The sequence below is a fragment of the Struthio camelus genome, chromosome 2 (assembly GCF_040807025.1).
Source record: "Struthio camelus isolate bStrCam1 chromosome 2, bStrCam1.hap1, whole genome shotgun sequence".
NCBI lineage: Eukaryota > Metazoa > Chordata > Aves > Struthioniformes > Struthionidae > Struthio > Struthio camelus.
This window is the reverse complement of record NC_090943.1, coordinates 15,630,361-15,654,252: the sequence shown is the minus strand read 5'-3', so window position 1 is coordinate 15,654,252 and position 23,892 is coordinate 15,630,361. Positions and strand designations below refer to the sequence as shown.

The following is a 23,892-nucleotide window of genomic DNA, read 5'->3' as shown; positions in this document are numbered from 1 at the left end:
AAAAAGCATAAATTGTGAAGAAAATTAATATGCAGTCAGTCATCTCACTACAGATGGTGATATTTGTAAAGCTACATAGGTTATATATAGTTGTCAAACACTTGCGTTCAGATGCTTTTGTTTTTGTTCCAGGAAATAAAATGTAGGTGTAAAAATGTATGGATGTGCAGTCATTCTCTGAACAGCTAGATGATCTTGTAAACAGTAGCTTCCAGTATTAAGTTTCACCAGTGCTGTTAGTTACAAATAATTCATGGAGTTAAAAAAAAAAAAAAAAAAAAACCTATATTCGGATGACTTTTCCCCTCAGTCTCTGATGTCTTAGTGTGTACAAGCTAAGTGTAAGGAGATGCAACTGATTTTGTGACAGTACATGAAGTCTTATGGGGGAAAATAAAGCTTTGATTTGGAATATAATTAATAGTTCCTTTAAATTCTATAGAAATTTGATTTATGGTTATTGATTTATGGTTATTAACAATCAAAATGATAAATTTTAATCTTCTGCCATGTTTTTATGGTGATGATATACATATTTGAATTTCAAAAGGAATTTGAAAACCCAACTAAAAAAATTCCTTTGGAAATCTGAGATCTTCCCCTGTCACCTTTCCCACCTCTTATCAATCTACCATGCATTCTTTTATGATCGCAGAAATTACAGTGGGAAAATTAATAAGAAAAGAGAACGCTGTCAGCTGTTCAACTTCGATATAAAGTCAATTCAAAAGACGCAGTTGGTGGTGTTAAATTTTTACTTGGAGAAATCCAATGAGGAGAGTTGATCTTGATGAAAGGAAGGTAAATAGAGATGCTTTACAAGCCTTATATTATAGAGTTCTGTTTTGATCATTCTTTTTTTCCTATTGCTTATTGAACCTACTTGCTTTCTGTGGTGCCTTGAAGGGAATGATCTTCTACTTGATTGTCTATGTATTACTCTAAGACAGCTGAAGACATAGAAACCTACTACTGAATGCGTAAGACATTTTTCTAGTGGAGAGAAGTAAGTGGGAGGAGAGGGTAGAGAAAGATCTTGACATGCTGTGTGGCATACTCGTGGCAAGAAATGGGCATTCTTCTATAAAGGTAAATATTTTAAGTGGGATGATAAACCAGGATTGGGAAGCCTGGAGCATCACTTCTGCAAATTCACGTAGCGGGCTTGTGGTAGAGCTGAACTAAATCTCAGGAGTTCCAACCTTTACCGTAACTGTAGTGATGACAACCTTCCTTTTATCATGCCAAAGAAAAAATGCAAGAAATGCCAATAGCTGATGGAGCATAGGTGCTGTGGAATACAACGTAGACATGGTGAAGCTTAGGTGCATGGCATAGCTTAAGTTTTTGAGATATGGAAGTCTCAAAAACTGTTGCCCTTTTTTCAGTCATCTTGTGAAGCAAATAAAGGACTGAGAACTTTTAGAATTCATTTACTTACTCAGTAGATCAAAATAAGGTATCTCTTGTCAGTGTTGGTGAAAAGTGACTAGGGTCTTGAAAGGACTTCAGGAATAGATTTTGACTTGTTTTTCAGTCAGGATCAAATCAGTGTCCTGTTGTTGGTATTTTGTCTGCGTATCTCGAAGAATTGTAAGAGAAGCTATAGGAGCAAGAAAAACCATCAACGTTAGAAACGCTCATAAAGATACTTTCAACATTCAGGTAGAATTGTATTGAGGACAAATGATTTTTTTCTTTTGAAGTCGGACAGGCTGGAGACGGCATCAAGTTTTAAAGGCTACAAAACAGAAAACAGAGATGATGCTACTGATTTTTCAAAGGCTGATACCTTTCAGCTGGATTCACCTTGCTAGTACTTGTGCTGTAAAGCTATGGCAGGAGTTGAACCTATCCCATTTTCTATATGTTCTTCCATGTTGTCAGTTTTCAACTTGAATATTTGGAACTTTCCTTTTTCAGGTGAGTCAATATTAAGAGAAAAGTGAATATTTACATTTATTCTTTGGTATTTTTGAAAATCTTAGCTTGCTACTGATAAATTAAACCAAGCTGACCGCACTAATTGCAGCTGGAAGGCTTCCTTAAGGCCTGGAAGCTGCCCCGCAGAGTGATAGAGGCCACAGGAAGACCTGCCTAGCACTCATGTCCCTGTACTGATGTGTTACGTGCTTGAGTGTTTATTGTAAAAAGTCTAAGGTTCAGCCAGTCCACAGATTCTTAAAAAAGGCTGCCAGCAGCAGTGACGTAAATGTCGCTTCTGGTCACTGAATTTTACTGTGACTGATCTGCTGGTATTTGGACTGAAACTACCGAAGTTATTGGGAGTGTAAATTGGTGTAAATCCATTAACTTTTTTGGAGCATTTATAGCGGGACCAGGCTGAAGTTACTGAACAGACAAGTCTTCTGTATCTTTTTTCTCATATTTTTTTTGATAATATTTTTGATGATATAGAATGAAGAAATTCGGTTGTGATCTCAGCTACATGGATGTGTACTTTGGGAAAACATGCTGCTGGGTGTTTAAAGAAGTGGCAGGCTTTCAGGCCACGCTCCAAATCCCTCCCACATATCTGGAGATTATATAATCAAATCCTGTGTGTGTTTCATGTCAGTGGGACAAAGTACAAACAGCACGGTGGAATTAGTTCTTCTCCTTATATAAAAGGAGGCTGGGAGCTGCCAGATTTTGCAGCATTATTACAGCAGAAGTAGCAGGAAAATTTTTTTTTTTGGGGGGGGGGGGGGGCAGGGTTTAGATGGATTGGATCCAAGCTCAGCACAGGGCAGTAGGCAAAACTCTCTGGTCCAACATTTTTCTGCGTAGTTAGGATGAAAATGAGGGGTAGGCAGGGAAGGACAACTTTCTCTTCTTTCTGCAGGTGGTCAGAAGTCAGTCATTGTGAGGCAGCTTTGTATCTTCCCACAATTTTGAAGAAATGCAATGTAGTGAAGGAACATCTAAGCACTCTAGTTTAAGGAGGGAAAAAAAGGGGGGGGGGGTTGTTTTATGTGCCATTTGTGATTTGCCTCTCTAACCAGCAATGATCATGATTTATAAAGTACAGGAAGTTTCTTTAAAAAAAGTGTGTCTCAAAACCCTACATATTTAAAGTTTCTCTGCATCCAAAAACTCTCAGTTATTAGAAATGCAGACTTGTGTTATTTTGAAAAATATTAACAGGAAATAATTCTACCAAAATTTTGGGGTACATCAAAAGCAGTATGGGTTTTAGCCTGCGTTTACTCAAGTTTTCAGTTTCTCTGGCTCCCTGAGCAGCAATGTACTTTTGGCACGGCAGGTAGCGTGGCAAGCGACCTGGTTTAGGCACTTTGGAGTCAGGATCCAGTCCCTCCTTACAGCCAAGGCTTTTTTAGGACCTTGCTTTGTTCTGTAGATGTGTTCTAAATTATGTGCTGAACAAAATGTTTAAATAACATAATCAAAACTATTCAACAGAAGGCTACCCCATTAGCCTTTACTATCTTATCCCTTGTTATGTTTCTCTCCCCTGCCTGTTCCCAAGTAGGCTTTCAGATAACAAGGAAGTACAAAATCCTTTGTATTTAATCTGGGTGGGTTTTTCTGAGAGGCACGTAGAGGAAGACGACCCAAAACACGAAACCTAAGCCTGAAGCCTCCCTCCCTGTGCACTCAAAAGTACTGTAGATCTTTGCTGGAGAACTAGCAACTCTAGTCATTGTTTTACAAATCAAGGTTGTATATTTTTTAATATATGGCTTCAGTCTAGAGATGCATTGGTGGGGGGGGGAAAAAATAGTGAATGACCAATTTCTTTATCTTTCCTCGCTGATCCAGATCCTTGGACAATTTGCAGTGGATCAACATGTATCAACATCTAGTATTAGATGGAAAATGAGCGTTATTCCAAGCAGACAAACTAGGACACTGCAGTCCACTGACCTGAGAGTTAATTGGAGTGGTAGCATGCCCTCTATTAGACGAATAATTGAGCCCTTACTGAAAATTCGGTTTGGACTTGTTTCAGTTCTGACTCACGTGCATTTTGGCTCCTGTGTTTGATGCACAAGGCGTACAGTACCTCCCTTAGCCTCTGCTTGCTGAAACGTCGGCTACCAGAAGGTCAGATGCATGCCTGGTCAGCGCTCTCCGAGGGTGAAAGTCCATATGCTGCAATAAATCTGAAGCTGGAAAGTTGGCAGACCTACAGCAGTGGAGAAAAGTTAGTTAATGTTAAACTGTTAGAGTATGGCAGTTTTTGCCTTGCTTAAAAAGTACATGCTGGCCTAGTAAATTCCCTGCTTGGGGCTTAGTTAATCAAGATATTTTAATAGCTCTGAAAGACAAAAGACCTATTTACTTTAATTTAAGCTGTTTATTTTGCTAGCATTGGATTACAATGTAACAGGATTTTCGTGTACGCAACAGCAGTATTGGGAAGGTATTTTCGTGAACCTGTTTATTTGATTATAACTGCGAGATTTTTTCCTGAGTGGTAATGCTCAGCGCAGAACTCAGAGCCTATCATTTTAAATATGAAGTTAGGATTATTTTTCCTATGTGCACCAGTTTTTGCATTTATTCATATTGAATATCATCTTCCATTTTATTGCCCAGTAACTAAGACATGCGAATTCTTCATAGCGGATGCTTGTTTGTTATGTTATGTACTGTCATCAGCAGACTCTGTCATCTCATTATATTCACTTCATGTTTTTGAATGTGTTGAAAAACAACTGGTGACTGTTTGATTCTGCCGTTCGTTTCCTATCTTTCAAGCCATTTTTGTCTCTGAAGGGAGTTTTCCCAGCATTGAATATGTTTGGTTTCACAAGCAAGTGACGGAGCTTGTTAAAGCATTTTGGAAATCCAAGTAGGCTGTATCTTGTAGGTCGCCCTTAAGCAAATGTTTTTTATTATTGTTATTTGATAATTCTTTAAGGATAAAGAAATTCAGTAAGTCATAAGGCAAGATTTCCCGTTGCAAAAACCGTCTTAACTTTCCCTCTGTGTACCCAGGTGCTTTAAATATCAGGACCCCATTTTTAAACATACGTTCCTCAAAAGGTGAGGATTTTCAGGTAGATCCCACATACTCATTTTATATGTTGTTGTTCCTGAATGTGGGAAATTGTATTTTCTGTCCTTTTAAGGGCAGTCAGAGTCTGATTGCCTATCTGCTTGTATATGTGCAACACTTCCCAGTAAAACCTCAGGATCCCGTGATGCTGTCTGGCCTGCTTTAATGAAAAAACATCTAACAAGATTTAAAATGAGCTACTGCCCTGAGTGAAATGACTCACTGTATTTAGTCTTTTATTGGCGGATTAGGCAGATAGGCCTTCAGATCTGAAAATTTCACATCTACTTAGCAATTGCTTAAACATGAGTTAATTATGGTGTGACTAAATGCATTCCTGATAGGAGTGCATGTGGTAGATTATCTTGGCAGAGACTTGATGAAATAATTCTGATTAACTGTGTTAATAGCAATACTAGGAATTATATTTTCTGATTAAATGTATTGTTTTTCTGATTTTTCTTTTGTCATAGCAGCTGTGAAGGCGATATCGTAGACTGGCATGAGGTGCTTTTAACTGTTACGTAACCACAGTGCCCAGTGCGACCTTTCGGTGTCTCTACCCGACTGGTTGAGCACAGATCTGAAAATTGCTTTTGTGGATACATACAATGAACGCTTAAAACTGCCAAGCTGTTTAAGGCAAAAATAATTGAACTTGTGGAGTTAAATTAGCATTTCCCTGTCAGGCACCAATGTGAAATGCTTGTCTAAAAATGTTACAGTACCTATTGGCTGTCATTCACATGCATCTTTCCAGCAGCCTTGATATACATGACAATACCTGGAGTCTGTAAATAAGCTATCTGAATTCAGCAGCACATGGTGTAGATGTGAGTGATTTTTTTTTTATGACCAAGTTAGTGTGGTGCTTTATTTTATGTAGATTTTGAGTTAATTGCCTGGTACTTTTGTCAAGAAATACATTTGGGAAAGATAAGGGGGGTCCCGGTATACCCCTCTCTGACATGCCTGAGGAATGGATGTAGCTTCACAGTTCGGGTCCGCTCCTGAACTTGATCTGAGACCACAGCTTCTTATGGTGGCTGGGTTTCCTAAGCAGGTTTTACTACGAAGGAAAAGGATCCAAACATTCAGGTAAGCTTAATGTGCACGTACGGTTTTGAGAAAAGGCTGAGAAGGTTAAGAAAGAAAAAACGATTCCAGATTTTTCAAGATTGGGAGGCTCAAGGAAAGTTGCTCTGCCTCTCATTTTCTTTAATTACATGGTCATACACTGCCTTCCCACAGGCCTCCTGCTTCGTCCTCAGTCAAGAACAGACTGATCCAAAGAATGCATTAGACTGCAGCGAAGGAGAAATTGCTCCCGACTGGTTTGTTGCTGAAATGAAAGATGTGTGCAGAAGAAGTCAGGGAGAGTGGGATGCGAAGGCACGGGATCCAGCTTCACTCAAATACAGTGTCCACGGCAACAGTCTTTGCTGTGTGATGCCAATCAAGTCAGAAATTTCATAGCTGAAACAAGATTCATTTAATTTAACTTAAGCTGGCTGAGTCATAGCTGGTTCAGTCTGAGCTTGTCACTGCTGACTGTATATAGATACAGTCGGTGGAAAAGAGTAAGTACCTCCAGAGGTTGATGCATCTGTTCTATCCCAAATAGACGTGTTAAGTTTGGACAGATAGCCTTCTGAAAGCACGTGCTTTATTCACTGTAGAGCAACTGCATGACTAGCTTAGACTTAGGCATCTAACAGTGGCAACATTAAGATAGCAAAAGATGAACCTTACCTTATTGATGATCACTAAGTATATGCTCCTCTTTTTCTGGCTATCCAGCTTGAGACTTGGAATCTGATCAAAATGGCACCTAGAATTTGCTCACATATCAACTTTATGTCTTTGCCTCAGTTCCCCATCTATAATGGGAATAGGAGTACCCCCCTCAACCTTGTTTTTATATGCTGTATATACTTTAATCTTGCATGTGTGCTCTACATCATGTCCGTGGATTACAGTTTCACAGTGACCTTCCCTCCTCTTATCAGTAGCCCAGATACCTCTGATCCTGGGCTTGATCTGATAACGTTTAATCTGCCTGAATTTAGGATGGCTGCATTACTTATGGCTGGCTGATCAGGTCAGTCCCCAGACTTGAACGTTAAATGCAGGGGGCTGTGTCCATGTGACTGGGAGACAAACAAATAGGAAGCTGTTTTATCCTTTTTTCAGTTGCCCGGGGCTCCTATTAGGAGCTAGAGGGTTGCAAGATACCACACCTGAAACTAATTACTGCCCTGGGACTGAATGTTACTTGTCCTGGGCATTGGGCCGATATAGTTTTTGGGAATAATTCCATGTTTGGAGCAAGAAGAAAACATTTCTGTAGGATTTTGATTTAAAAATAAATGCATAAAACTTTTCTGTGGCTGTTCTGAACTGCTCTTAAAATTCAGAGTAAGACAGTAAATCACAGTAAAGATGGATGGCAGTGTTTTAGATGGTCGGAGGTTTGCAACAAATAATACAGTACCATTATATTGCTTTTTATCGCACTGGAGATGGTATCTCCTACACTGGTAAGCCTACAACATATTCAATTGTCATGAGGTGTTTCACGCAGATCAGCGTTTAATGATTCTGAGCTGTTTATTCTGAGAACAAATGTCAGTTACAGATCTGCAATTATTTACTTCAGTGTTTAATATACCCTCCTCCTTCCTCTTGCTCTTTTTTCTTTGTCCAGTATATGTAATGTAGATGTGAGTTAAGTTGATCTGGGAACATTCAGTAACAGGCCAAGTACCCTGAGGTCAGATAAGGTTTCAGAAGTGATAATGTCTAGAGTTTGGCAAGGTTCAGGTGGATTTGGAGCTCCCATCACAATAATGCTAGCTATGTTACGTGCTTCTTAACATATATCCACTTCAGATGCACAATGCGGTCCTCTAATGGTGAGTGAGTTGTCTGACATGCCTTTAAGGGAGAGCGTGAGCCTTTTGGGCTTAGGGACAATACTAAAATTAAGTGATAGAAGTGCTCGATGGCTCAGATGTGTATGCGCATGTGTATTTTAGGCGTATGTGTTTATGGGCATTTACATACATGAAAAAATACAGAGTTTGAGTGGTGAGAGAGATTTTTAATTTAATGCCCTTTGCTCTTCTGCTTTAGGTAATAGGCTGTATGTAGTACTGACTTTTTAACACTGTCTGGTAGCATGGCAGTTTGGTTGCCATGTGAATATATATCTGCAGGGGAAAAACTGAAAGCCTATTGTTGTAGTTTAGCAAGTATTCTGTGGTTTCCTTCAGAAAGGATTGTAAATTGCATTTTTTGCATATTAAAGAAGCAGCTACTGCCCTTAAAATCACAGATGCACCCTTATGAGTGTTTTATAATACACATGCACTGAAGTTTCCGAGAAGCCACAGTAGATCCTTTTCCCGTTTGTATTTCACAGATTACCTGTCTGCTGTTTGATAAATACTCTATCTTTAGGTCACATAGCTTAGTAGGGAAGCCAAACAAGGAAGAAGAGATCCTGGAAAGCTGACATTTTCTGTGGCATTTATTAAAATCACTTCCGTAAGGGAAAAGGGTGGAAGGCCCTTTAGCCATGCAGTGAAGAAGGGTAAGCATGACCGGCTCTGCTGGCTTGGTGTAAGGGCTCCTGAGAACTGGAGTCACTGTTACGGAGTTACTTTTTTCCAGCTGGGAACAGTTGAGTTGAGCTCCGACTTGTATGCCCAGATTTGTAGAACATAGCGCATCTTTAAAGTCACTCCATTTCTGACTGATTTTTGTGGCAATAATGTCTGTGTTCTGTAAAACGGTGAAATGAACAGGCCTCAGTGCAAAGCTGCTGATAATGCTTCAGTCCAAGGTTAAGGTTTATAACGTCAGCTCAGCTGTGGCATGATGATGATTATGCTGCTGACTGTCTTTTTGTATTAATCTGTGTCTTCAACAATTGGGTTAACCCAGCACTCCTGCTGACTGGTATCGTGTCTTTGACTCAGTGACAAATAATTCTGTGCCAGCTGCTAACCTCTGGGTTAAATCTGTAGCAAGGGGCTACGATTACAGCCATCCTCCCTTGTGGGATTGATAGCTTGATGCTGCTTTTCGTAGGCAGCATGTTAGTACTTAAATGTTTTGAAAAAGCAAGTAAAATCATCTGGAATAGCAACAGCTGGTACCATTTGTTTAGATGTGTAATGACACTGTGTTTACATCTGTGAAAGATTTGCAGGTATAATTTTAAGTGATTATTTTACATTAAATAAGAGAACATCATAATCTAATCTTTTTCTGATAAATTTATGGGAGTTTTCTTAAGAAAGAAGTCTTTCACAGTTGTTCATACGCTGTCCTGTCTGCCTTTGGATCTGACAAGGCATAGTCAATTCATTTTAGTGTGGTGTATATGTGATGTGCAAATACAGGAGGAAAAAGGAATTCATGGTACTCAGTGTTGCTAAGGCATTGGATGAATGCATACATTTCTGTTCAAGGTTAATAGGACAGCAGTTTTGTTAGCTTTGTTGCTATGTATGACTAAGTGGGCCACCGAGTGACATTCAGAAAAGGATCTGAAAGAGCCTTGTAGAAGTGTGTATTTGGTCATTTACACACCAATAATTTGGAGAAAACCAGAAAATGGAAAGTGTGAAGGAAAGCGCAACTTGGGCCAGGAGAAATGGTATTTTAAATCACTGTCCTCCCGCAGGGAGGGACAGTCACGGAGTGGCACTGGGGCCAGGGAGGATAACAGAGCCTGGGAATCTAGCGGTGGAGTTAACTGTGAGGTTTTGGGACGAAGCAGCTCTCTGGAGGAATGATTGGAGCCCTTAAGATGCGCTTCACCGCAGCAAAGAAACCCCAAAGGCTGCAGCTCAGGTTCCTTAGAGTCTCTGAGAAATAATTATGATCTCAGACTTATTTAAAATGCAGAATTAATTGTGCTTTCAAGCAGGAAGTTCCCCCCCCACCACCACCACCATTTCCTCTAGGGATCTTCTTGTACATACACATTTTCACAGCTTTTAGTAAAAACATTGGCAGTATCCCTAAAAGGAGATGGTTGGAGACTGTAGCAAATGAACAACAGGTGTGCCAAGCTCTTGTATTCTTCCATGTATTGTAGTTTTCTTTAATTCTTATACATCTTTTAAGATACGGAAAGAAGTATTTTGTACAATACTACAGCAAGCAGTAGGAAGGTACCAATTTAAATAATTCCTTTTTGCCATCCTCTTCCGTACACTTCCTATTCCCTGAGAAAATAAGTGAATTAAGTTCATTTCTCTTGTTGATTTTAACAGGAAAGTGTTTCTTCTGGAAAACCATAAATGTACAATATTTGAGTAGTTGCTTCTCTTTGCTTCCCTTACATTTCCATTCAGATGAGTGGTTACCTACTTCCTCTACTCTTAAAGCCAGTTTCAAGCGTTTTAGGATACTGTAATGAGGAAACATACTTTACGTTATACTCAAAAGCCAGAGAAGCAGTATTTTAGTGTGATATGCATGTATAGGCACAGCCATATATTTTGTGTTAAGCACTGTTACTGTGGACCATTCTGTTTAAAGAGTGGGGATGCTCTTGAATTAGTAAGAGCATAGACTTGGTGGTCTTTAACTACATACTGAATTGTTCATGTAACGTGGAGAAATTACCCTTTGCTCTCTGTTCCCTCGCCCCACCCCCAAAATAATGGGTTTGCTTTTTTTTTTTTTAATCCTTTGGTAACTTATGTGTTGATAACAACTTTTAAGCTTAATCTTTGCTTACAGTTAAAGCAAACACTAAAAAAATGCAGTTTTGGAATATATGAAAGATATTCATGAGAAGTTGAGAGGAAAAAGATTTAATAAGTGATGTCTTCTGTGTTCTAAAATTAAGGAGAAGTTTAGGAAGAAAAAAAAAAAACCTTTAAAGGCCGTGTGGTGAAGGATGATTGAATTTGCTCATGAGATGGGTCTAGCTGGGAGACACTGCCATGAAAAGGAACACGAAACCTGAAAAATGAAACAAAGCTAAAAATCTTTGATACAAACCTTGTTCAGCCTTGTTTTATGAAAAGTTATAGATACGGTTTTCCATCTAGAAGAGAAAATAAGACTTCTGTTTGACTGCTACAAACTGTGTTCATGGGAACTGTTGTATGTTATAACGTGGCTGACTGGTCTGGAATAGCTGTCCAGAAAGGAGCATTATTTGTCATAGAGAGCTCCTTTTATTTTGGAACTAATTGCTTGTCTCCCCTGAAGACCGATATCACAGGAGAAGCTGGAGCAGCAGAGCCCTGGGGTTGGAGCTGCTGGAGAAATGCCGTGCCTGTTTGCTTGTTTGGAACAGTGGCCAGAGAATACCGTAGCTCCTGGGTAGCAAAGATCATATCCAAATTTTTGCAGCAACATAGCCAAACCTGAAGGCGTTTGCCCTTCCAGCCACTTGTCTTCTGAAAGCCTTCCAATTTCCAACTTTGTTTTCTTCCCATCATCACTGTCATAAAGCACCAGAACTTCATCATTAACATTCTTTGCTCACAGGAAGACTACAGGCAAAAACACAGCTTAGAGTCGTTTTCGGTTAGGGTAGATTAGTTGCTCTTTACACTGGATACGAGGCACTCTTTAAAAAAAGGTACTGATAAATCTTATCATCTTTTATGCTGTGATTGCGTGAGGTTTGAATGATATGAGCTGTGGCTTCTGTGTAGTGGATCTTACGTCTTCTAACCTGTAGTCTGAAAACAGATGCATGTATTGTTAGTATACAGTGAAATCAGGACATGCAGTTCAGTTATTTTGGCTATGTGCCTTTGAAAGCTATGAAAGCTTCAAAAGGGAAAGCATCACAGGTTACTTTACTCCCCTTGCTTGACACATTCTATGGTTTTAGAAACCTATCCAAAATTATTTACAAAAGTCTGAAATGGAAACCTTTAGTACTAGATTCAGTCATATAGTTTTCCAAATGTTAGAGGGTATCTGGAGTCCTTTGCATAAATCATAGTGTGTTTTTTAAAACAAGTATAAAAAATGCATAACAATAGAGAATTTGAAGTTGCTTTCTTCAGTATTTGTTTCTTTTCTGCCTATTTTAATAATCTTTAGCTTTCTGCTTCACTGGACAGGAGACGGATGAAGGTGAACCCCTTCACTGTGGGGCACCCGTTTAACTCTTACCAACTCCTAAGGGAATTAATGTCTTTAGTCACAAGAATATATTTAGGGCAATGTTTTCATTACTGTGCGTGTAAATGACTCACTGATGTTAACTGTGGTGAGGAGCCCACCGGAGTAAAAGAGGAGCAGAAAGAGATGAAGTGCAAGGAGACTTTGGCGATTTATTCCAGCCTTTCTTCTAGGGCTGCAGGGCTGAGGCAAAGTCTCTGCTGGTCTGTTCCTGTGGGGCGTTATTTCTGCTTCCCCTCACACACGCGACGGCAGGTCTGGGTCGCTGAATGCTGGAGCAGCACCTCAGCCCTCTGTGTCTACCTGCAAGCCAGAGAAGTACCATCTTGGCCGGGACTGCTGGCAGCCGGCGCGCAGGGGTCCGGGCCTCGCTGGCTGCGCTGCGCGGTGTCCACCCTGACGTGTCCGTCCCCCCTGGACCAGCGCTCACAGCAAGTCTTTCCCTGGCCGTCCCAGTGAAAATCTTTCCCTTCACCCTGGCTACTTGTGGGTTTTTTTTTCCCCCTGTGTGTTTCCATGGTGATTGTTGTCTGTTCCCTTTTGATTTACGTGCTCGAAAATAGTCAGGCTTAATCAAACGTTGCTCGCTGCTTTCGTTCTTGTAAGTTCTTGATAAACAACTGTGCCGTGGGTTTGTTGTTCTTCCTGCGCAAGAGGCGCTGGGTCGTTGTCTCGGGAACGTCAGGTTGTGGGTATGGAAAAGGTGGCAAAGAGGTTAACTGATCTCGCTTACGTCCAGCCCGCTGCAGGTTTCCTGGGTGGCCAGCCCTGGACAAAGCTTTTTTTTTAATAAAAAAAACCTGAAGTCCATTTAAATAACTCTTTAAAAAAAAAAAAAACATAAAACTTCTAGGAAGAGGAGACATGGATTTATTTATTTTTAAGCAGAATGAGAGGTCATGAAATTGATATGTGACACGGCAGTTTTTTTCCCTTGATTACCATGGTGTTTGTGCAATGGGAGTGATAGCCTGTGGCCTCTCACCCTAAAGGGAGGGAAGCAAAGCAATTTCACTAGATTATTTCAGAACTGTGTAAGCATCAAAAAAACTGTTTTGCCCCGGTTGGGTGTTAGCTCATCATCAAATCAGCCTCTGAGCTTTGGTCCTGCAAACTTACCTGACTTCTGCTCTCTAAAGAAACAAAATAACATCTTAGCTTTGGGATAGAAGAAATATATTTTCCAAACTGCTGGCTGTGCTGGGGCCCCCTTGTGCTGCGGAGAAAGCGGGCGGCTGCGCTGGGCTTCCCCGGCTGGTGCCGGGCAGCGGATACCCGTCCTTCCTCCTCCCCGGCCTCAGTACTTCTGTCTCAATATGCTAATGAGTTGAAGAAAAAACAATTTGGGGGGGGGTGCAGTTTTAGAAAGGGTACAAGTGTGTCAGAATGATAACTGGGTTTTGCTGAGACTTTGTGTTTAATAGTTTAGGTTTGTTTTTTTTTTTTTTTGAAGGTTTTGTAGAATTTAGGCTAGAGGCCCCTCCCATCATCTGCTCTGACCTGCCTGTCAGCCAGTAACTTGCATCTAGTCATTCTTAAATTGAGCCTAAAACTCTTACTTGACTAAAGCCTAAAGATACTTGGCTGAAACAATCTTCTAGAAAAGGAAAATATCAAAATATGTTGAGTTCACATTCTTTGGGTAGCTTCAGTGACTAATCACCTTTTTTCCCTACTCTTTCTGCTTTTACTTGTCATGGTTTTTGTTAGGTGTGCTAGAGAGCTTTTAGCGCTTACTCATCTCTCTCTGTCAAAGTACTTGTGGGCTATGGACACCTCTTAATTTTCCTTTTGATCAGCTACATGTTTTGAACTTGCCAAGACTCTCATTTTTGGGCATTTTCTCCAGACCTCCTGCCGTTTGCGTAGCCCTCTTTTACACTCATCTGAACTTTTTTCATATCTGTTTAAAATGTAAGAACTGAAGCTGGATTCAGTATTTTTGGTACGCTCTTGATAATGCTTTTTAAAATCTTGTTTTGAAATCAAAAATCTAGCCTGGGCTTTACTCCAAGTCTGAAACTGGCTTATTCCAAGCCTGAAATGCTTTACGACTTTCTTCTTTTTATGGCCATATTTGAATGTAACTACTGTGGCTTTAGGAACTGTGAGATTCACAGCGCCCAGGGCAAATCTCATTGTGGTCTTCTGATAGTTAAACTTCAGTGTTGTTATGCATGTTCCACGTTAAGTTAAATGCAAAAATCTGCCTTTTTTTTCTTACAGAGTTAATGATTTTTTTTGACATGATAAATCAGGATACTCCTTGAGAACTAGCAAAAGAAAAAGATATTGATATTTGAACTATACAAAGATCATGGAAAATATTTTCTAGTCTATTTAACCTTTCACTATATAGTGCGATTTAAGGCTATCAGCTGTTGTCAGCAGAGCCTGTAGCAGAACTCCACCTAGCTCCAGTACAGAAAGATCAGTCCTAAGACTTCTGTATGAGAATCATAAATTTTTAGGAATCTTGAAGTCTACATCTAAGTTACAGATGATATCCTAATAAAGGTTTGCGTCCTGGAAGGAAATAAAGTCTAGCAAACTGTACTCTCAGTGGTGGCCGATGGAGATGGTTTGCGGGCACTTTTTTGTTTTGCTATTTGTGTGTCTGAAGCAAAATACTCCAAAATGCTGAGATGCTCGTTGTGGACAGGGAACTGGAACTGTGGGCAGGGAACTGGACTGGGCAGGTTAGGGGTATGTCCCAGCATGCAATCAACTTGTGATGTCCGTATTCAAAGCATCATATTGAGGGGGGGGGGGGAAGCATGTTTTTCTTCCTAACTTTTTTTCTAGGTTTAATTACCTTTACTTAAGCAACTTACGGAAATAGTTGTTATCGTTGGCACGGGCTTTTGAAACGTTTCAGAACTTGCATAGCTAGTTTCTACATGTAAATAGCATCTAGAAAGGTTAAATATTAATAATTTATTGTTCTCTGTCGTTATTATTAATTATAACTATTATAATTTTAAATTATTTTAAGACACTGAGTTACTGTATAAATTGTAGCAGTGAATTATCGTTTGTCTTGTCATTTTTTTAAGTAAACGAATGGCTCACAGGAAGTCTGAAACCAGAGTCTGAAATTAGTAGACAAGCTTATGACTCATGAACCAATATTTTTTGGAATATATTTTGTAGTGAAAGATTTTTGATTTGGACTATCCCTCAGATAGGGACTTTTTTTAGATGCTGATTTTTGGAATGCAGAGTAGCTGATGGAAATATTATCCACTTTAAATCTTTCTTTTGTAAGGATATGGTGAGTTACAGAGCAGACTGCTAGCAATGGAAAAATTTTGGTACAGATTTCAGTCGCAGCAATTTTGGCTCCCATGTTTTCTCCTACTAATAGTTGCATACTGCTTACTTGAATTTAAATCTCTTTTTATCTTCAGTTATTCTATTACAAAATGGGTAGGCCTTTCATATAGTGATTTTTCTGGTGACATTTTTGAAATGTGAGGAAGAACTACTAATAACACTGAAGCAGTAGGAAACTTTCTGATAGATAGTGCCCTTTGGTGATGAGTTAGTAACTTCAGCTATCTGTGTGTATCATCTGATACTGTTCCCTTCTAGCCTTAAATCCCTGTCGTGTTGTTTCTAATGGCAGATTTGTAAGGAAGAAAAGGATGACAAATTAAGAGAGGCCTTTATTTTCAAATTGTACAGTGGGTTAAGACATTACTTACTTAAGATCAACTAGAGATTGAAATCTTATTTGATTTCAATCAAATCCCATGCTTCAGTGTGGGAATGGCAGCTGCTGGTGGCACCTTGCAGAGGAGTCGGACCCCGCAGCTGCCCTCTCTGGCACTGAGATTCAGCTCCCCGGCCATGGACGCTTCTTCCTTTACCTTGTCCCCTTCAGCTGCTGCCAGGAGAATAACAGTTCATCTGAGCCAGTGTTTTTTCGATAGTCCATGTTTTTGTAGAAAGACTTTGTCATCAGTAGTGTTATTGCTTCGGCGTAATAGCCTTTAATAATGCAGGAATCCTACGTGGGCACAACTTGATTGCAAGATGTGGCAATGAGTTTCTCTTTCTTTTCAGCCCCAAGCAGGTTGTAAACCTGTACCAGGCTGTCATTACTCCCCCCGCAGGTGTTTTTCTAGAGGTGAAGGAGATAAATGCTTGACTGTTTAGGTGCAGCGTTTTGAAAGTCGAGCCCAGTTTCACATTACCGGTCCTATTTTGTTGATTGCATTTGCTTTGCTGTACTGTGGAGTTTATGGAAAAACTGTCTACAGTGAGATTAAAAAAAAAAATTTTTTTTAAAAATATACCGTCATCTATTTTGCTGTTTGATAAAAGATGAAGAGGATGGTAATAGATGATATGCTTTGTTGTTTTAAAATGCTGATACTCTTTAATTAATGAATTCAATTTTATAGAAAACTGTCCTGAAATAAAGAGTAATCATTATCTGCACTCTCCATCTCATTGGGTGTTTTTTTTCCTTCTCCGATTCCAAGTAAGGTGCAGAAAGTAAAATGAAATGTTATTTTTAATCACCGTCCTTTCAAGTCAAAACTTGTAGTAGTTAGATGGCCTTCCTAAAGTCTTGTGCAAGCCTGGCTGCAAGTCATGATTTCTGGGAGAATCGAAGCAACTTTCCCTTGTAATTCTAAGAGGTTTTTTTTTTTCCTTTGGGGTTTTTGGTATCAATAAGCCCCCTTTCTAACTGAAGGAAAAGAAGTCCGTGCAAGGAGTTGTTGTTTGTCTGTGTTTCTGGATGAGTCCTTGTCAGTGGGAAGATCGTGTTCGCTCCAGGTACCAGCACCTTGTGACGCTGCTTGTCTCATGGGCTGCAGAGTACAGGGAAACGGAAAAGAAACCACGGGAACATGAAGGGGAATAAGGCAGAAAGAAAACAAATTTATGGTTGTTAGCAGTGTGTTTAGGTGGAAAAAACGGGGAAGTGGAAGATTCAGTAAAATTGTAAGTGAAAGGGCAAGGAAGAAGAGAAGATGGTGAAGGGAGACGGAAGGCTGTCAATGATAGGACTTGTCCCCTGGGCAAAAAGCTTTTGTTTGGTTTTGGTAAGAGCCGAACTGTGATTTGCAGTTTTGCTGAGCTCTCATAGAGATACGGCAAGGGAGAGAAAGAGAAGTGCACAGAGAGAGGGTAATCACCTAAAACGAAGGTATCAATGCTCATATGGAAACAAGCATGAATGTCTATATCAAATGCACAAGAAAGTATATGCAGAGATAAAGAGAATTCAGGAGAACTAAGGTGGAAATAGCCACACTGGGGGAGCAAGCAAAATGATACAAAAAGACCTGGTGCTTTTAGCAGCATGCTTTCAAGTGGGCAGGGGCATATAAGGATTTTGAGGACCTGGTAGTGGAGTGGAATTTGGGAACAAGTAAATTCAAGGCATTTTAATCTTGATAGGGGAAAGAACATTCATGGACGTTTTTATATATGCTCTTGTAGGTTGGACTCTTTAACCCGGTGCGTATTTTTTTAGGAGTGTTTTCTTAGAAGTTGTCTTAGCAAGAAATAGGTCCGTCTCTGAAGTGTCAGAAAAGTTTAAAGTTTTCATAAATCTTGACCTTTTAAAAAACTCTGGCCTGGACTTAACTTGTTTACATTCAGCTGCAGTAAAACTACTTACTGTAATCATATCTATTCATGGAAACTCATTTCTCTACGGAGGGCTGCATATTTATTTTACAATACTTCTGTAATTACGTATAATAAGCTATGTTCCTGTGCTTAGCAATGGCTTTGGGGTATGAGTGGAAGAAACTAATGAAAAATGAGTAATTCCTGACTTCTTGTATACAGACTTCTAAAGCTACTTTATCTGTTTTAATCCAAAAGCAATTCTGACACCCGAAGTCTAATCCCAAAGCTGTGTTGATGCAAATGATTTGCATGCCAAAAAGAGCCACTTGTGTGAAGGGTGTAAAAAGAGTGGGCCTCAAGACTGATTTTGTTTTACAAAAGTTGCTTAAGAATGTAAACTTATTAAAAAGAATGACAAAATCTGTGTATACTGCTGGTTAATCATAAATGTTTTAACATACTATACTTTCTTTCTTTTTTCCAGATTTGAACATGGAATTCAACCCATCAGATCATCCACGGGCCAGTACGATATTTCTCAGTAAATCTCAAACAGATGGTAGGTTACTGAATTTATTACAATATTCCTCTTGCAGTTATTTCTAAACCCTTTGTTAGAATGCAATAGTCTGCATGCAGTAGTCTTTCAAGGTCTTTTAATATATAATTCAAAACCTCTCTCCCCCCCCCCCCCCCCCCCAAAATAGAATAATACAGAAAAACTTCCCCACTGCATAACATCAGTGGTGCAAGTGAAAGGCTTTTATAGGTATCCCACATCTTTAGTTAGTTAATGTATCAGACCTAGTAATAGATGGTCCTGTCATGGGTTGGATTTATAAGATCCCAAAAGTCATTGTATCAGAACTAAAAATATGAATAAGTTTAGTATAATTAAAAATAAAAAGTAATTTCCCTAAATGTAGACGTTTCTATGCAACTGTTTTTTTAAGACTCTGAACGATAGGCCGGGCTTCTGGGAAATATGTTTTCAGTATATATTCTTGAACAAGTGCCAGTTTACATCGCCTAAGAAAGACAGTCCAGTGTTTCTTCCAATACAGCTCATACTGTAAATGAGCTCAGTGGTGGATTTTAATAACAAAGCAACCTCCTCCCACCCAGGCATTCTCTCTTTTTCTCTCATTATGGATTCAATATAATCATTTGTTTTTCTGGAGTATTTTTTTTTATTCATAGATAAAGGAGTCCCTGGGGAATTACGTCTTTTAAGCAAACCTCTTGATAGAGTTAGTAGAATAGAAGCAAGCCATTTACTCTGGCTCTTTCATTCACTGTTGGACATGTATGACATATTCTTTTAGAAGCAGATGAGAATAATCAATGCAAAACACATTATTTTCTACCCAGACTTTCAAAGCAGTTTCTATATTGTAATTCTGATGGTTCAATATGAATTCTTTGTCTTTCTTTCTGCTGCCTATGAATGCTGGTTTTGATTTACACAGTAGATTGCAGTGTCAAGCACATCACTTTAAAAAAACGTAGTTTTCTCTTACTGTATATTTTTGCTGATTTTTGAACATAGCTAATACAAAGAGGATACATTTAGGCCCTCATCGAAGAGTTGATTGTGTGAGTACCTCTTCTGCCCTTCAGACTGTCCCTCTGAATTCAGCCCTGGTTCTGTCAATGCCTTATTATATGGTTTTGAATGGGATTTACCATCTTGATCTGGTCTGGTAGTCTGTGAAATGGGCATAATATTTCCATTGTACACTGTATTATGAGGATTAATACAGGATTAATTTATGTCTATTTTATAGTGTTTTGAGACTATAATATTACATGGATGCTACATTTTTCCACTTTCAGCTTATTGGAAAAAATGACAAATCCCAAAGTCCAACAACTAAAAAGTTAACCAGACCTGATGTTTATACTTAGTTGTATTAGTAGTGATTAATGTATTGCAATATGAAATTAATTGTAAGCATTTTTTTAAAATGACAGTTTGCACCCATGTCTATGAAAGTTTATTCTAGTTTAATATGAAGAACATAGCTATGTGAGAGTAATGAATTCAGTGAAACGCTGTAGAAACATTATCAGTAGGGATATAAAATCTGTTCAGCTATCCTTGATGACAGTGGGGGAAAAAAATCCAAGTGCTGTCTTGCCTGTACAAGAGCAAAAAAGATCCTGCAAACGTTATTTTGCCTGTCTGTACTTTTGGCCCATTGTGGACATAAGTGAGCTGTTAGGAGTTATCACACGCTATTCAGGAATGTTGCATAACACCAAAATGCAATAAAATGCTTGTTCAGGGAAAGTATAAGAGTCCTTTTGGTGCCTAGCAATGTATTCTGCCAGCCTGCTCTGGAGCCTTAGGTGGTCTCCATGGCATCTGAAGTCGGTGAAGAAGGGGAGAGCTTAACTGGCAATATTTAAAACACCTAATTTAGGCATGTATCTACCTCTCTGTATTGTATAGTGTTGGGATGGCCAGCCTTTTTCTAAATGAAAATCTTTCTGTAGGCAAGAACTGCAGACATTTGCAGCAAATACACAGGAGAGCTGAGGGACACCAGGACTGCACGTGTCATCCAGGATATGACAGTATGTCTTCAGTGTTCACTGACATATTTTTGCAGTGGGAGAGCACCAAGTCCACAACTACATTCTAGAGTGATTTGGCAATGTTGCATTCAGGCAGCTCCTCATGTGGATTTCTAGTAGCCCTGAACTATTATAGCTATTATAGCCTTGCTGATAATCTTGTGGTACTATCCTGGCATAGGAGCTGCACTTGCATTGCGTATTCTCCTTTTTCTGTGAAGCTAAGATACTAAGCATCTAATCTGTCCTGTCCCTCATAGCTGGTAGTCTGAGTACCTCCTTAATTACTTGAGAGTTCAGTGAATCTGAAGAAAAGTTTAATTGGATTCCTACCTAAAATAGCTTTTCTAAATGTTTCTGTCTCTTGTGGGAATTTTCAAGGTCCTAAATATTACATGAGTAATTCTTCCTGTGTAAGGAGCTAATAAATAGTATCACCTTTTATGTCTTTAATGTCTGTGAATGCTTTATGATCAAGTTTTCCCTTGCTTGCTGAACTTGGCCTGTAAACAGGATGGACAAGGTAATTGAGAAGTCCTGCACTATTTAGTGTGTGATGGTGGTTAAGACAGGGTTTCAAAACCGAAGCACTGCAATAAGATAACTTCCTTTCCTTGCAATAGCAAGAGGACAGTGACTGTTGTTTCAGGGTGCCGGTAATAGCCTTTTCTATTAGTTGGATACAGCTGTCCTCTTTTCCTAACTTGCATGAGGTTTTACTGGTTGAATTTACTGGCTAAAATTTGCAATATCAGTGCAACAACGTGCTTCAGACAAAAAAGCGTTTTGCAATACCTATTTATGTAGTAGGTAGAAGTGGAGCAGGTTGCACTTTTTTTTAATGTTAACCAGGACCAGTCTCCTGCTTCTCAGGCAAGATGAAACTAAACCATTTACAGATTCCCAAAATGTGAGACATTTCTATTGATATATAATTGTTACCACAAGGATATTGCCTTCTTTCCTGATAAGGCTAACAGTAAGATTGTTAATCGAAATTGCACAAAGGAGACTTCTATGACAGCTCAATAAAAAATACATATATATACATTTCCCCACTCCCTTTTATGGCAGGATAATATGTATTCCTACTGTAGTAAAAGTTCAACAGTAAAAACTGAAAGTGGCTGCAAAAATGAGAATAGGTCATTGACCTTAAAATTGGGAAACTCAAAGTTTGGCAGTATCTTACATCTCAGTATCCCCTTGAGTTCCATTCCAACTTCCAAGTTTTAAAACATTAGAAAGAAAATCTAAATTTCTGCATTTAATTGTTTACACTGGGACTTGAAATCTGTTCAGCTTAATTTCATCAAAAGGCCATGCTTGGAAGCCAAACGCCTGGAGTTGCAGTTGGGAATTTGTGCTAGAAAATGTTGGTTAATTAAATTATAAAGCTACATCCCGTGGTCTGCTGAAGACCATAGTGTGCCGTGCGAGCAGCACAAAATGTCTCTAAACCGACTGAAGTCAAGTGGCAGAGAATTTCCTCTTTACAGTAGTTTTGCTCGTGGGAAGCTGGCAGAAGTGGCTTTCTGGCCAGCCCTTGTTTCAAGGGGGGGGTTGCTGTGATCAGAGAAAGGCATCAGAGAACAGTTGTGACAAAATGGGTTTCTGCTATGGCTGATTCCCCATCAACATATGTTTCTTGAAAAAAAATTGAGCCTTGTGCTATGGCAGAGTGGTCCAGAAGCAGGAAAGCCCAGCTGGCTTCTTGCAGTGCCTCACTGGAGAATCAGGGCTAACCGTATTTCTATTATATGGGAAGAACAGGGGAAAGCAGGTTAACAGGGTGCTTGGAAGAACGTGGCTGCAGCACAAATGGCGTTTGAACAGGAGAGATGAGGGGCGTGTATAAATATATTCTTCTGGAGGTAGGAAATAATAAATGGGAATGAGCTGTGAGTGATATTCTTGCTTTGATAGATAACTGTACTTTCACAGGAAGCTGGATAAGTAGTAGGTACAAGGGAAAATATGGAAGAGAAAAAAGCTGAGGTAGGGAAAACAGCCTAGTTAAAAATAAAATTTGGGGTACATGTGCAGGCTGTGTTCCTAGGGTTTTGACCATAATAATTTTGTATGCAGTATGATTGCTTATGTAATGAATTCCATATTAAATACTTAACTGTGCGCAAGATTTAGCAGTTAATTGCTGTTAATTGTCACTTCTGTGCTTTACTAAGTTTACATGCAGCTTACTAGAATCATTTACTGCCTTTACGTGGCAGCATGCAATACTAGGAGAATACTCTGGCCATTCTTAGAAGCTAAGCACTTCCCATCATTATGTATGCTGCTTCCCTTTAGATTACTTCTGTGTCTTGCTTGCGGAAAATGCAGTGTGTGGATCTTAAGTGTAGTGCACTGTTTCAGCAGGGTTTCAAGTGGTTTAACTATTTACTAGACAATTGGAATTTTCCTGCTCTTCCTGTTTAATTCTCTTTCTTATACAATGTCCGTAAATGTGGATCTGAGCATGTACTAAGTGACATGGCTAACATTTGTCATGTGTGATTCTCCTTTCTGCTCCCTGGGAGGAAAATTATGTAAGGATTTTAAAACGTTTTTTCTTATTTTATTTTCATTTTATGTCTGCATTAAGCACAATTATTTCACAGTATTCACACATACAACCTTGCTTATGTGAGATTGCTTGCTTATAAAAATCACAAATAACGGCTTCTCATCCAACAGGGAATGGACAGGCTATCCTGCCATTGCCAACACTCTTATTTTGCTAAGCGCGTTGGGTTATATAGCTTTCGAATCATAGTACACCAAAGTGCATTTAATCACCTGCAGCATGAAACCATTATTATTTTAATCCCGCAGTTTGATTTATGCATTAGTTGCCTCTAGACTTGTATGCTTAAATGCTGTGGTAATTTCCCTGGAACAGAGCTCTCTATGGGGTGAGTTAATTGGGAAAATGTTTTTAAGAAAGCAAATAGAGTATATTTAATCAGCTGTAATAAGCATTTGTCTGACAATTAAGACTCTAAACCTCTCCCTTGATCCTGCTGTTTAACTTCTGAATATTTTGGCTAATAACTGTGGATCTGACTTGCAATCCTCACTTGTGGTCACTAGTTCTTACTCAACACAGTAATACTATTTTCATTATTACATCAAATATGAATAGTAGTTTCAGGATTGTCCCGATCATTGTAGAAGGCAGCAGTCTAATGCATGTATTCTTAAGGCTCCTCTATGGGGGTTAGTGCACAGTAAGCTATGGTGAGAATTTACTAACTCCATGGTGTAGCTATTTTAGGTACTTTCTTACCTGCAAGGTAGTACAGGCCACTTTGCAGCGAGGTACCTTGCAGGCAGGCACTGGCAGTGTCCATCAGGAGTATCCACACAGAGAACCGGTGACAGATGGCTAATACACTGTAGCTTACTGCATATTAACTTCCCCATGTGGACCAACTCCTTGTGAAGTACCCGACTAGATAAGTATTTTAATCTATCACCACGCTAGCAAGCATAAATGCTTTTAAGAGTACAGATATATGTTCTTC

At 39.3% G+C, this 23,892-nt stretch overlaps 1 protein-coding gene across 4 annotated transcripts in view; it reads left to right on the top strand.

Moving 5' to 3' along the window:
* CCNY (cyclin Y) overlaps positions 1-23,892 on the top strand; it is a 133,214-nt gene that overhangs the window by 64,486 nt on the left and 44,836 nt on the right. For 3 of the 4 annotated variants that reach the window (XM_068934337.1, XM_068934336.1, XM_068934338.1), the window contains one exon: positions 18,270-18,344. In XM_068934337.1, coding sequence (XP_068790438.1) covers positions 18,270-18,344 — 75 coding nt within the window. Of the gene's footprint in view, positions 1-18,269; positions 18,345-19,515; positions 22,915-23,892 lie in introns of those variants that run through there. The other variant, XM_068934339.1, reaches the window with a different exon arrangement.